Source organism: Rhinolophus hipposideros (genome assembly GCF_964194185.1).
Source record: "Rhinolophus hipposideros genome assembly, chromosome: 7".
NCBI lineage: Eukaryota > Metazoa > Chordata > Mammalia > Chiroptera > Rhinolophidae > Rhinolophus > Rhinolophus hipposideros.
In genome coordinates this window covers 27,792,296-27,807,336 of record NC_138053.1, presented here as the reverse complement: position 1 = coordinate 27,807,336, position 15,041 = coordinate 27,792,296, and the positions used below count along the sequence as shown (strand labels likewise).

At 38.2% G+C, this 15,041-nt stretch overlaps 1 protein-coding gene across 1 annotated transcript in view; it reads right to left on the bottom strand.

Moving 5' to 3' along the window:
* Positions 1-1,312: 1,312 nt before the first annotated feature.
* Positions 1,313-15,041, bottom strand: part of FBXL17 (F-box and leucine rich repeat protein 17) — a 476,918-nt gene continuing 463,189 nt past the window's right edge. The window contains exon 9 of the mRNA XM_081053340.1: positions 1,313-4,179. Within this exon, the coding sequence (XP_080909466.1) occupies positions 4,039-4,179 (141 nt within the window). The 3' untranslated portion in view covers positions 1,313-4,038. The remainder of the gene's footprint in view (positions 4,180-15,041) is intronic.

Sequence of the window (15,041 nt, the reverse complement as noted above, 5' to 3'; positions counted from 1 at the left end):
GAAGTCCTCGCCAGAGTAATCAGTAAAGAGAAAGAAATAAAAGGCATCCAAGTTGGGAATGAAGCTGTAAACCTGTCACTATTTGCAGATGACATAATTCTATATATATTAAACCCTAAAGATGCTGCTAAAAAATTAATATACATGAAAAAACAAATACAGTAAAGTTGCAAGATACAAAATCAGTGTACAAAAATCCATTGGGTTCCTATATACTATACTAACAACAAAATATCAGAAAAAGAAACTCAGAAAACAATTCCATTTTCAATTGCAACAAAAAGAAAAAAAATACCTACAAATAAACTTAACAAAGGAAGTGAAGGATCTATATACTGAAAACTATAAGACATCATTGAAAGAAACTGAAGAAGACATAAATAGAAAGAAATTCCATTTTCATGGATTAAAAGAATTAACATACTTAAAATGGCTATATTACCCAAAGCAATACACAAATTTAATGCAATCCCCATCAAAATTCCCAAAGGAGTTTCTTTGTTAAAGAAATAGAACAAATAGTTTTCAAACTTGTATGGAAACACAAAACCCCTGAGTAGAAAAAGCAATCCTGAGAAAAAAGAACAAAGCCAGAGGTATCACACTCCCTGACTTCAAATTATACTACAAGGCTACAATAATCAAAACGGCATGGTATTGGCAGAAAAACAGACACGCAGACCGATGAAACAGAACTGAGAGCCCATAAATAAACCCACACGTATATGCGCAACTAATTTTTGACAAAGGAGACAAAAATATACAATGGAGAAAGAAAAGTTTCTTCAATAAATGGTGTTGGGACAATTGGAAAGCCACATGCAAAAGGATGAAACTAGACTGCTACTCTGTCCTACGTGTGCTCCTTCTAATCTTGTCTATTGTTACATCTGCTATTGCTGTACTCCACTGCTATTGCTGGTTTTCAAGAATGTCGCCTTGCTTGGCTATGAGCAACTTGAGGATGGGACCTTTAAATGCCCAGTGCCTGGCACATGATTTTTACTCAATAAATGTATCTATTTACTTTTGAAAATTAAAAAAAAAAAGGCTAAAGTAAATGAATGAGTATTTAGGGAATGGGATTTTGAACAAACCACTTATTTAAATCCTTGAGGTTTTAATTTTATCTCAGTAATCACTAGCCAACTTAGTGTCTCCTAAACCCAATCTTGTTTATTATTCTTGGTAAGTCAAACCTACATACAACCCACAGTAAAACAGACCAGGACACGAACTACTGCATGCCTCACACCCAACCAGCATCTGGGAGGTCATTTATTGTCTCTAAAATAAAACAAAAGACACAGTGTTTTGTTTCTCTTTTATTGCAACTCATTGCAAGGTCAAAAGAGTCACAGAAATATAGAAATTGGGTGAATTTCCTTTATCCACTCAAAAAGACATTAAAGACAAAGGACCAGAATTTTCTACTACAGCAATATATTTCATAGTCTTTTTTCTGAAAATACTGTTGATATTTTGGAGAGGATGAAGCCCTGCATTAAACGTGTTCACATATGTTTGTGATATTCTAAGCAAAAGAAAAAAAGAAAAAGAAAAAAAAAAAAAGAAACGCTATATTGCCCAGAAAAATCATTTTAAGCCTCATTTCAAAGCATCTAATGAGAACACATTGAACAACCATTACAGGATCACTGAAGGTAACTCTTTTTTCTGGTTGTTTTCTGAGATTAATGCTTTTGAGGCTGGATATGATATTTCTATAGATTTCTACAAATATACCAAAGCAGTTTTCCAGGTTATGTTGCATCAGGCTTTCTGGATTAGTCAACATCTTAAAGAATAAGTGCAAGTCCCCCCACCCCCCACCCCAAGCTAAAGCATGTTATAGTGCTGTACTTTAGATTCAAATACCGCAACGTTAAAAAAAAGAATCAACTATACACTTCTGAAACCATGTGACAACCAAACTGTAACACTCCAAAGATTATTACAATTTTGAACTGAAGTGGCACCATCTATATCCTCGATGGCTCTCCCTTCTTTTGTCTTTTTTAACTATTTAAAATATAGTATGACATATATAAAAATTAAACTTTTGCTTATTCACTCAAGCTACTATTACTATACATACCGTCTTATAAATTAGTTTTGGATTAAAAACCAGTTAAAATATTACGATTTAAGATTTTTTTTCAATGGAGGGGAATGAATATGAAAATGATATGGTTTGATGTGTAAGAAGAACTACTGTTTATGAATAGTAAACAGCTTTTTTCCTTACACAAATTTTATTCCCTTCAAATTAGATCAGTAACCCATTTAGTGATGGAAAAAAATACCTTTGGTGGTCACTGACTAGATTTTCCTAACTGATTGGGATTAAAAGCTAAAAAATGCCACATCAGAAACATGTTGACATAATCAAAAGAAACAGTTGTTTATATTTTTTGGAGTCATTATAAATAAGTGAATGGCATTTGAATGTAAAGCTTTTCTTTGTTTCTTATAGCTAGTCTCATTTCAACAATATGGATTAACAACTCAAACCTTAGTATACCTGTTAAAGACCAAAAAACAGCTATGACCACATTGGGGAAGAATAAATAACAAAATCACAAGTCAGGGTTTTGTATCTAGCTCTACTGGGAAAGATAATCACTCTTTAGTGTAAAAAGGCTCCCTGCTGTCTTGATTATAAATCTAGACACAAAAAAAGGTCATGTGAGCCTGAGTCCCTACTACGAATTCATTGTAAAGATGTGTGAAATCAAAACATTCATTTACTGATAGGTATTTTCTTAAGTAAAAGGTGTCAAGTTTTACACAAAGAAATGCTTATTTCTGACAAGTGTAAACAGAATCTTAATGAAAAGATTTTATAATTTTTCTTCTTAACTCATACATTAACCAGCAATAGATCTTTGCAGTAGCATAAGAACTATTCAAAAAACAACATGCAAATATCCAAAAACCTGTTCTAAAGCCCAAAGCAAAGCAAAAAAATAGCAAAAAAAAAGAAAACAAAAAAAAGATTGTCTACTTATATCTCACTCATTAATCTGCTCTTAATGTGACTACTCCCAAATCTCTGAAATATAGTTTCATAATTATCCAAATTAACAAAAATAATTAAATGATCTGTAGATTTTTAAAAAATAACTTCACACCATTAATTACATTGGTGGCTTTAATGTGGAAAATGCTAAGATTAGCTCCAAATATCAATTAAATATATCCGGACCAGTTACTATCCATGAAATAAAGCTAACATAACGTTAACGTAAAACTCAATTACAATATTTAGTACTCAACACAACACATTCGTAGAATAATGAATACTTAACTTTCGTGAGCTGGGCAGGGGAGTTCAGATAGTTGCCTCCATATAAAAATTTCACAAAAGGCTTAATCCTCTCTAGTCCCTAAGTTATTGACCAGATAGCAAGTTGGCCACATGTAGATACACTGAGTTAGGCAGAGCCACAGTGAGTGACATCCTGGAGGAAGGCCCCTCAGTTAGAAAATGATCTAGAGAGAAACTGCCTTGGTGTGCATGTACATGAGAAAGTGTGAGAACCTATATATGTGTATGTGCTTGAAATTTTGAAAAGGACTGGTTTCCAGGCTTCTAATTAGTGTAACATCACTTATGCTCTGGTTGTCATCAGTAGAAGCACACAATTTTATCTCATCAGAAAAGAAGGCTGTTGCTTTCAATTTGGGGCATCACCAAGTGGCAGTAATTAGAAGCTCAAAACAATAGATTTCATTTTTTTTTCAATTCCATCATAGGAACATTTTTTTTAGAGAAATAAGCCTTTGAATTTAAAAACTAAAAGGTTTGTGGCTTTCAAAATTTTTAATTTTAAAGGAAAAAAACAGCTCACCTGGGAATAAATAGCAATTGCGCTTATGCTATGCAACAGGCAAATGAGACACAAATATACACACTTGGGTACACACACAGACATGTGACAGTTAAAACCTTTCCAAGAGATCACCCACCCCAAATCGACACTTCCTCTCTGCCCTGCTGAATGGTCCCAGTGGACCTGAGCTTGGGCTGGAGTGTTAGGAGGAGGCGGCAGACATATTGGGGGTCCAGCCCATCTGATAGGCTCTCTCCAATGTCCTCTTGCAGTCCTGCAACACGGTGCTGAAGGTGATGTGAGGGTACTGCTGCACCAGCTGTTCCACCGTCACTTCATTGACCTGTAACCAGAGAAGAGCCACCATCATGCACAGGACCACTGAAACCCCAGCTGCCCAGGCTCCTGGGCGCGCCTGTCATGGCACTAGGAACCACCCCCATCCCTCTCAGCAGTGTAAGGAAGTGTCTAGTGAGAAGATGCGCGTCCCGTTTTGTCTGACCTCCCTGGTTTCCTAAGTACTACATTCGCCCTTAGGGACCTTTTAAAAGACATAGGACATCAAGAAATCAAATGTGTTTTCCAGAAGCATACATGACTGTGACTTGCTGAGATCCTAAGGTGTCCATTGAAAATCGAGTTCTTGGGAGGTGAGGCTGCAGTGCAATAGCATTCGAGTGTGCATTTGACTTTGTCATCACCCTGACAGGCTTTTTAGGATGAAACTGTAGATTGGTGGAGAGGATACACAAGATTCTAGATAGAAGTGTTGGGGGAAATGTTTATTTTTCTTCCTTTTAAATGTTAAGGTATTGCAAACTTCAAGTCCCTTTGTGAAAAGGGCTGAAATGTGAGGAATCAATAATTAAAACATACATGGCTGGCAGGTCAGGGATGGCCCCACTAGACCTTAACCATCAAAGATACCACCTTGATTCTTGATTAGACAAGGCAATCAGACAGACCTAATTAAAACTAACACCTTTACAATTGCTGTGCTGTGAAGGGATTAATTTGTCAATTATTTTTAAGCTGATTGCAGTTCATATCACAGAAGTAGACAGCTCCTTCATCCTTTAGATAAATAAATGATTAACCTAAGGACCACAACTTTTAGGTAGCTTTATTTAAAATCTTTATTGACCACTTGGGCATTTTTCTAATACATCAATGTTTCATTTATACTAAGTAAGCTGGTCTGAAAGTAGGGGGCTGTGATACATGATTTTGTGCTCTCTCTCCATGTCTGTCCATTATCGACAAAGATCAGGACTTCCAGGATAAACCTAAGACCGCATCAAACCCTTGCTGTTTGCTTGGAAAGCCTGCTCAGAGGTATGATGACCATGACCTTCAGTTGTCTGCACTATTCTGAAATAATCTGGAGTTCTCCGGGTGAATTGGAAAACTGTTATACATAATACTTTTTTAAAACTGAGAGTTGATGTTTCAGCATTGTGTTGATGATAATCTTTGTCAGCATATCTCTCTATTCAAGACTCGCTTGTATTTAAATCAATTTTCATTCTAAATCCAACCAAGCCATGTACTTAATGATATGTAATGTTTTGTTTTCAAAAACAGGAAAATAATTTTGACTAAAAAGGAAAACTGATATACAAATTAGAGTTAAGAATATGAATTCATGGTCTTAAAAGGATTTTTAAGCAACATAATTTTTTTTAAATTTAAATTTATGTTCTAAGTCTTGCTTAAGTTGAGGCAGCTTACAACAGTATACTTAGAAGGTCATGCATCATCTAGCCCTGTCTCCCTCTCTAGCATATTTTTGATACTATCCAGTCACCTGATCTAATTTCAGATTATCAAGGTGTCCAAGCTCTGTCTGGCCTCAGGTTCTTGGCACATGCTGTTCTCTTTACCTGGAATTCTTTTAAATTCACTTCCCCCTTGGAAACCACCTTCTCCTGCTAACTTCCTACTCATTCTTTAAATTTTTTTTAAATTAAAGTATATAGTTGGCACACAATATTATATTAGTTTCAGGTGTACAGCATAGTGATTTGATATTTATCTATTTTATGATTTGATCACCATGATGTTTAATAACTGTCTGTTACCATGCAGTTATTACAATATCATTGACTACATCCTCCTTCATCTTTTTCACCCTACTCATTCTTGAGTTCTTAGTTTCAATGTCATTTCCCCAGGTAATTTTGATCACTGCCTTATCCCTGCTCCCCTCCCCATATTAGGTAAGGCTTCCAGGTTGTTTACTCTTCCAACATTTTCCTGCACAGCACTTATATTATAAAGTCAGATTATAATTGCTTTGTTTAGTGTCTATTTCGCCTGTTCTAACGTAAGATCCATCAGAGCCATGATCATTTTTGTATCCATGAACCAGGCCTAGTTATTTGTGAATGAATGATAAAATAATAACAAACTACAAATAAAAAACAGAAACCCAAGAGCAAAACAAAGCCAGACACCAATGTAAGCACAAAGACCAGCAATTGCCTGAGGAACTCATATTCAGCTTAGGAATTCCCTCCTTCAGGAAGCCTATCTCTCCACGAGGCTGGGATAGGAATCCTTTGTGCACCTGTGGTTGGCACCCTGCAAGATTTGTCTTTTACTTAAGCACTCTCAGACTGCATTGCAATCACCTCTTTACTTGCCTATCTCTTCTACCTGAACAAAAGCGTCAGCCTTTTATTTTTAAGGCTATCGGGCTGTGCACAAAGTAGAGGAGAAATACGGCAACTATGGTTCATACCATGGACTTTAGAGTCAATCAGAAACAGGTCTGAATCCTGGTTTCATTTTACTTCTTTAAGATTTGGTTTCCTCAACTGTAAAACAGGATAAAAGTACTTATATCATAGGATTGTTATAAAGGATTGAATGTCATGATATGCCTAATACTGTGACTGACTCAAAAAAAAAAAAGGTCAACCAATGGGAGCCCTTATTATTACAGCAGGCACAGTTATCAAATGCACAAGTTAAATAACAATATGTTAGGGTGACAAATTATCTACAGTGATGCTCAATATTGTTCCGCTCCTGAGATATTTCAGAAATAAACCTTTATAACGTAAGTTATACTGTTCAAAATAAAATAATCACAGAACAAGAAGTAACTTTCAAATATACTTCATATACAAGAAGAACCTATTTTATCTTAATGCTCTCTGGAAGAGATTCCCCTCAACTTTCCCTAATAGCACACGTTAGGTTTTAAGTGATCCATTCTCTGGAAATCCTCCCTTTTCTTTCTTTCTTTCTATTTTTTTTCCTCTCTTTTCTTTACTGGATGTTCCCCACGTTACAGCCACCTTCCATTCTCTTGCCATAAACAAATCGGGAAGATGTAGATCTCATTAAGGGAGAGCTGAAGTCACTCGGTCGGAAAGGACTCTCAGAAAGTCTGCACCACAACGCAAAAGAAGTAAACATGCTCTAAGCCACTTAACATTCAAGGAACAACTAACTGAAAATAGATTGGCAAAAAAGGATGGAGAAGAGAAAACATGTAAACCCACCACAGGGATGGGGACTTTCTGTGGCACATTTTTTTCTAAACTACACAAGAACCTATGCAAAGTTTTATACCTAGGGTTGACAGGTAATTTGTTTTGGAGGTCCAATTTTTAAAAACAGGAAATACCTCCATGTGATGTGTTTTGTAGGAAGAGATACAATTTGCCTTAAACAAACCGGATACATGAAGCTATGGATTTATGAAGTATATAAGCTAGAGAATAATTGTTCACTTTAAGACTTTCATGGCCGGGTTAACTTATTTTGACAGCTCTCCTAATGTGTTTCATATATCCTTTTATTTACCGAAATTCAATTTACCTATTTCTCTTGTATAAAGTAAGATAGACCTATAGTTGAGCATGTAGGCTGTGTTAATTCTCTGGCTTTCATAGGTTATGGGAAAGAATAGACAGTACTTTGGCTTTGTATAGCTGTATGAAAAACAGAACTGGCAATTCTCTGTGGATATAATGTGTCTTCTAAACAACCTTTTTGCTAACTGTGCTGTGTAAATTCTGTGAAAACAAAGCAGTGGGGGAAATGCAAATATTCCATTTTAGAGCTTTGTTGGGTAGAAGTTATTCAGAGAAATACATGTGCTCCCACTAGGGAAAGCTCTATCTCTTACTTATAGTGTCCCCTGGCTATATAGTGTGATAAATTTTATACTGAAGTTATTTTCATTTACTCAGAAGTACAAATTATGCCTACCTCTTTGTATAGATTCTATAAGCATCGTTGTGCCTTAGAGAAGGAGTTCAGTGTAAGACCCAGGAGGGTCCACATCATTTTAAATCATCATGCCTACATACAGATTTTGCAGATTTTTTGTCATGCACGCCTCCATTTGCTAGAAAGAACTGCTCTCTGTTCCAACTCATAAAATACATGTAATGTAAAAAAGGAACATAAAGACGAATTAAAAAAAATTCCCCATGATTCCTGGTTTTCTATGTTCAATTTCTTTTCCTCTTGCAGAAAACTACCAATGGCAACTCCTATATTACACATGCACTTTGACAAATACAGTGTATCTTCCTAAAGAAATATGCAGTGGTATCATTTGAAGAAATTACTGTGATTAAAGGGAAAAAAGAACGTACCACAGGTTTTTGTTTTATTTTAAATGTAAGAAAGATTGGATTTTATAGCTCTCTCCAAAGACTGCATAACCATAATTTACATTTTCAAAATTATAACTCTTTTTAAGGTAGTAGCAATTTGTCTAGTATTTTAATCTATTTTGCATTAACATCTATTAGCACTTTTTGAAAATGTGAGGCAAATTGGTGTGGTAATTAAGGTAAATCACACCATAGTTTCATTCTGTTACTGCTGCTACTGTGGAAGAATGAAGAGAGCACCTCCAATCTTTTCAAAATTCAGTTTTTAAATAACTTATCTAAACCATCACACTGTTTCTTTCCCTCCTTTGGGGTACTTTCCCCAGAAGTTTCCAGATAAGTGTAGTGTAGGCCTGAAATATCTCCCAAAACTATTGTTCAAAATATAGAATTTCTGATAAAATTTGTTGAAGAAACCATTTATAATAAGTGATTCTTAATTCTTCTTTGACTCAAGTTTTAAAATTGGATGTGTTTCTTTTTAAGGGGAAATCTTTGACATAAGTACATTAAAACCACACTTAGGAATATAATACAGACAAACCTCGTTTTACTGTGCTTCACTATATTGCATTTCAAAGGTGTTGTGTTTTTTATAAACTGAAGGCAAGACCTTCAACCAGGATTAAGACTCGCTTTGTTGTGATACTCACTTGAATGAGTGGTCTGCAACCAAAACTGCACTATCTCCAAGGTATGCCTGTAAACCACTTAAAATCACTTTTTTTTTTGTTTTTTGTTTTTTGAGAAAAGTTTCCCTGTAAAAAGTGAACACTATTTAAAAGACCAACAACAATAACACATATTGCATTATTCCTAGACAGTAAATTCCTTGACAACAAGGACTGCTATAGTCATCTCTTAGTTTTCAGTCTTACACACACTGTCTGGCATATCCTTGCCCCATTAAAATATAAGGTCATGAGATAGTACTTTTGGCTGTTTCCGTTCACTGGCAAATCCCTAGCACCTACAGAATGCAAGCACATAGCAAATATTCAACAAATATTTGTTGGCTAAATTAATACAGTAGTGTCATGAATAGATATTGAGTAAATTAAAAAGCACCAAATAGTGCTGCATCAGAAATCGTGAAGATAAGCTCACCTTGTTCCCAGACTGTTTCAGCTACAGTGGTAGTAGCAGTCTTTACAGTCTTGACATTATGGCAGCTCCAAACTCCTTTAATCCTTTGAAGTGTATACCCACGGTGGTTCTTTGTGCTACTCTCCTTTCCATCTGACATCACCGGGTACCTCTTTCCAGATATACCTTTCCTGGGGTTTCCAGTGATTTTGCACAGGAGACCAGAGTAGCTCACAATGGTGGTTCAGCAATTTTGGTTGAACCATGTGGCCGTCAGGCAGTACTCAGGAAATGACTAGGCTATTATACTTCATATTAATTGACGACAGCCTTCCTTACTGGAGATCAGAGACTCACTACACTGGCTGAGTAACACCGAGAAACACGTTAGTGGTCACTGGACATGAGTTGGTTTCTAAAACTTTGCAAAAATCCACATGGTTCAGAAGATTTAATACTTGCATCATCAGTAGCCTGCTCAGGGTGGCAGGCCCAGGAGGGCCCCACAGATTGTAATATTTTGTGACAGGTAAGGTCTCTTCTAATGTCACAGTTATCTGGTAGCACAGGGGGAACTTTGGACAGAACTCCTAATTCGAAACAATGCTATTTCCACCTTCTTATTTCTTGAGCTTCACCAATTCCACATGCTTTCACTGATACAAATGGAAATCTGAGGGCCTTTTGTTGGTGGTGGTTTTATTGTCACCAACACAATGGTGTGTAACATTTGTTGTCTCAGGAAGCATGTAGATAATACTGCAACAGGATGGTACAGTCGCAGAAGAGGGAAAATGGTCTCTCCAACCAAATCTGCCCTGTGTTCTCCACTGAGAAACACTGTACTCATCAGTATCAGGCTTTCATGTTGTAGGGGAGAAATCAAACACATTTTCCCCCCTCTTCAGCATGGCTTATTTTGGTGAAATACTTGAAAATAATTTGCTAACTTTTCATCCAAATGACTAATAAATGGCAAAATAAAAGTATGTTCACATTCCAGTAAGAGTGGAGGAAGTGGGAAAGGGGAAAATATTCAATGAGCATCTATTATGTTCCAGGCATCTAAGCCTTAATATCCCTTACTGCAGATGAACTGTGGTTCAGACAGAATTGGTATTACACACAGGGTCACACAGTGTCACTGACATTCATTTTCCATCTAGCGTTAGGAAAAATGATTGCAGTTTACATATACTACATTTCAAAGCCCTTTATAAGCTCTTCAGAACGGCTGCACAGTGGGCAAATAAATTATAATGGATCTTACTTGGCCTGCAGAGCATTCTGTCATGGAACTGTGCAAACATGGTGAAGCTGCAAGACTAACAAGGGCCTTTTGGCAGGGCCACTGCCCATGCCATAAACTGTACTGCTTTCTCTCTTCTCCCTGACCCATCGAAACGTTTTTCTGTGTCCCGGATGTAAAATGATCAGCTTGACAAACATGGTCCCCACCCTCTTAGAGCAAGTGAGACAGACTATTAAATCAGCAGCAGCAGCAAAGCTTGAGGAGTGCTTTCTAGGGGAAGGAAGTGCAGGTTACTGTGGATGGAAGGATTTTGCAGGCACTGGACCTTCTCTAGGAAGGCCGGAAAGGGCTTTCCAAAAAATGTGACATTTGGGTGGACTTCTGAAGGACAAGGAGGCATCAGTCTGGGTACCACATGCACTAAATGTACACACCTTATTCAGGGAAGAAAGGAAACCCACTCATAAGTTAGAATAAAACAGTCAATCTGTCCTTTACTTCATAAGCTTTGTAAGCCAATGTTAATCCAGCCCATCTAACACATTCAAGTGTATAACTGCAGCAAGCTCATTTTTCAAATAGCACTGCTGGGGGTGGGGGGGCTAAGAAAATGGGTGCCCCATCTGCAGGTGGGAAAAGTCAGGAGCCCAGAGCATGCCTGTGAAGGTGTCACAGATAGCACACTCAGCTCCTGCCTCCTCATTCAGGGCTCTTGCCTTCTCACTGGTCTGTCATTCTCCACAGGCTCCCTGGGCAATGTCACTCACGGCTAACAGCCCCAGAGGCGGACTTCTGGAGGCCCAGAGGCAGAGTGTTGTCTCCCAGGCAATACGCCTCACCTCCGGAGCCTGCTTCTCTCTGCGTTTCCGGGCTCTCTGGGAAGCTGTACTGGCTGTCGGTAGCACCTGACATTCATCAGGGGCTGCTTAGTCACCCTGGACAACAAAGATCTGAACTAGACCCAAGTGCTCTTTCAGCAAGTGCCCACGGGCCCCAAGATGGGCACATATTAAAATGGGTAAAATAAGGGTAATGTGAATTTTAGTACTACCTCAAACTTGTATGTAAATGAGATAAGTTATCTAAATGCAGTTTAAAAATTTAAATAGGACACTAAAAATAAGTAAATAAACAAGCAGACTATACATTTGATTTCTCCAGGACCCTGCTCAGCCAACAGCATGCACCAGTTCTCTGCAGGCGCGGGTAGATTTTTATGATTCTATTTCACTCCCCTCGTGGTAGGACTTCTCATGTCCCTGTTTGGGTGACAGGCCACGCATCCTGGTGATGTTTCTCTATGGTTAGAAGTCCAAGATACCAGGAATTTGGCACCACTTTTACAATCTCTCACCTCACCTCTTTCGCTTCCTCTTCAGCAGCAAAGCTAAGCTTGCCAGCGGCCTGAAGGAGGATAAAAGCTCAACAGGCATAAACAGGCTGCAGGCAGAGCCCACAGTGAGGGTAAAGGGTCTTCCCAGCGTGGTGTGGCCCATGAAAAGATTTCTAGGTGTGAACTAGACATGCTGCCTGTTCCTTTTCTCTGCTCTGCAGGCAACTTCTCATTCCCGTCCTTCCCTCTTCCTTTCTCAGTCACACCCAGGCCTTTCTCTATGAACCCCACAGTGACTCATCCGTAACAAATATCTGAGACATTTCTACTGATGTAGGAAGAATTAAACTGTGTCTGCAACCAAGAATACAAACAAGAATACAGTGATCCTCACCCTGGCTACTCATGAGAATCCCCTCCCAAAGTCCAGGCCATACCCCAGACTAACCGCACCCGAATCTTGAAGGAATGGGGCCCAGGCATCAGTATTTTTGAAGGCTCCTAGGAGATTCTCAGATGCAGCACCGGTTGAGACCTGCTGGTCTAAACCTTCCGACTGAAGAGCCCCTAGAGGGTTTCTGCACTTGGGAATCTGAAGGCAAGATCTGAACTAAGATTACTGAAAGGTAACAGGTGCTCACCCACCTTCTGCGCTGCCCCCCACATTAAACTCTTAAGTCAGGGGTTCTGGAGAAAAGAAACTGTTACGCCTATAGCTTATTAGTCCATCTCCCCTCCCACCCCAAATATTCATCACTGACCGAAACAAAAGGTAGATTCTTCGAATATGGTAAAAACAGACTGGTTTCTCCTCCTTCAGCATTTGTCTTAAATTTCTAGTTGGGTGTAGCCAAAGGAGCCCGCTACCTGAACTTCCCAACAGCTAGTGGAAGGAAAAATTCCCCTGAACCCATTCCTCACATGGACTTAAGTGTTTCCTCAAGGGACCACCCGTGAGGTAGGAGGAGAGGACATACATAACTAAGTATTTATTATTAATTTAAGAAGAAAAATTGATTATCTTATTGTTGCCTCAAAGCCACTGCTATGGGATTCAGCTGATTACAGGTCACCCATAATGCACTCTGCTTCAGGCATAAACCTCATATGAATAGCCTGAGGCCTTCAAGAGCGTATTTTTAAACACTGAGGTAAGAAAGATTACACTTGGGTGGCAAAAACTCATCTAAAAATTCCAAAGCACAGAAAGAGACAGATACTGAGATCGCAATGAACCTGACAGGGGCAGGTTCATAAATTCAGCCAACTTTGTCAAATGCAGTCATTCCATTTCACAATCTGCTATGATTAGAAGTGCTATGCACTGTCAATATCACAACAGGCCTGGCTTCATGCTGTCTCTTTTTCATGAAATGTGGGTTGCCTGCTGACACTAGCATTGTTTCCACTGTGTTTTCCGAAAATAAGACCTACCAGGAAAATAAGCCCTAGCATGATTTTTTTAGGATGACATCCCCTGAACATAAGCCCTAATGGGTCTTTTGGAGCAAACCTCAATATAAGACCCGGTCTTATTTATAGGGAAACACGGTATTCACTTGAATTAGCACACTGAGAAAGTAGCGAAGGACCTGGGAGGATGGGGATCACAGAAATGCCTGCAGTGTTAAGTGAGAATCAGGGCTCACCATCCTGAAGTCTCTAGGATTAGTGAGACAGGAGTCCAACAACCAGACTGTCAGAGAGAAAAATTAGTGACATTTTCATTCCCTGTTTCACCAAACAATCCTCCATCAAAAAGGATGTTTCAAGCCAAGTGTAAGCTCTAGGTACTCAGCCTTCCACAGGCCATTCTGAGGCCACAACGGACAGTCGTGGGATTGACCCAACGTGCAAATCAATGCATTTGTTTTGTATAGATTTGCACTATGTGAAAACCAAAATGGATATGTATGGGACACCGGGATGGAGAAAGCCCCTGGGAGTCATCTGCAGTGCTCTAAAAGGTTCGGCAAAAGATGGACTATTTGAGAAAACCTGGCCCCTAATAAGATAATCAACATAGTCACTAAGCGACTGGTAAGTGCAATGTATTTATGGAACACATCTGGGTGTTTCTAAATTAAACTCGCAAAATTAAGCTGAAAAACACAATTGAGAGAGGAAACTCTCAGAACTGAAAAATGTTTTCTCTTATGCTTAAATGGCTTTCTGGATTTCGGTTTTTATTTTCTTACACAAAGCCTAGACCACTGGTAATCATCAGTGGATACCTGATGAAAAAAATTTCTAAAACTGCAGTCTCCATTAGGTAGAATTTACGGATTTGACCAGTTTCCTAAAACAAATTTATTATCAGCAAAAGTTTATTCTGCATAGAAGAGATCTGTTAATCTGTAGATTAAAAAAAAACAAAAAACAAAAAAAACCAAAAAAAAACTATTAGGTTGGTGCAAAAGTAATTGCGGTTTTTACAATTTTTCTTTTTTTAACCTTTTAAATCGCAATTACTTTTGTACCAACCTAATACAAACAAGTAATATTTTTGGTTTTCAGAAGAGTGACTACATAAATCAGAGCCATTTCAGGGTTTGCACCTGAAGGATGCTGAGTCCAGTCACACATCAGATGCCTGGACTCTGTGACTGTCCTCAGTCTCAGGGGCTTTCGTCTACACTCAGAATTTCCCTGCTACAGGAAACTGATCTTAAATGCATGGTGTCATCTTTCTTCCTCATTTATTTATTCTCCTCTGCCTAGGTACTTTTTATAATCTATCAAATTATGAAGAGGCAGTGGGACCTAACGGTTTTCAAACTTGCTTTTTGTCTGTGTAACACTTCCACAAACCCAAATATTAAATAAATAAGCAAACCAAATAAACAAAATCAATAAAGCAATAAAAGCGGGGCTGCTCTGGTGGATGCCAGGTGCGA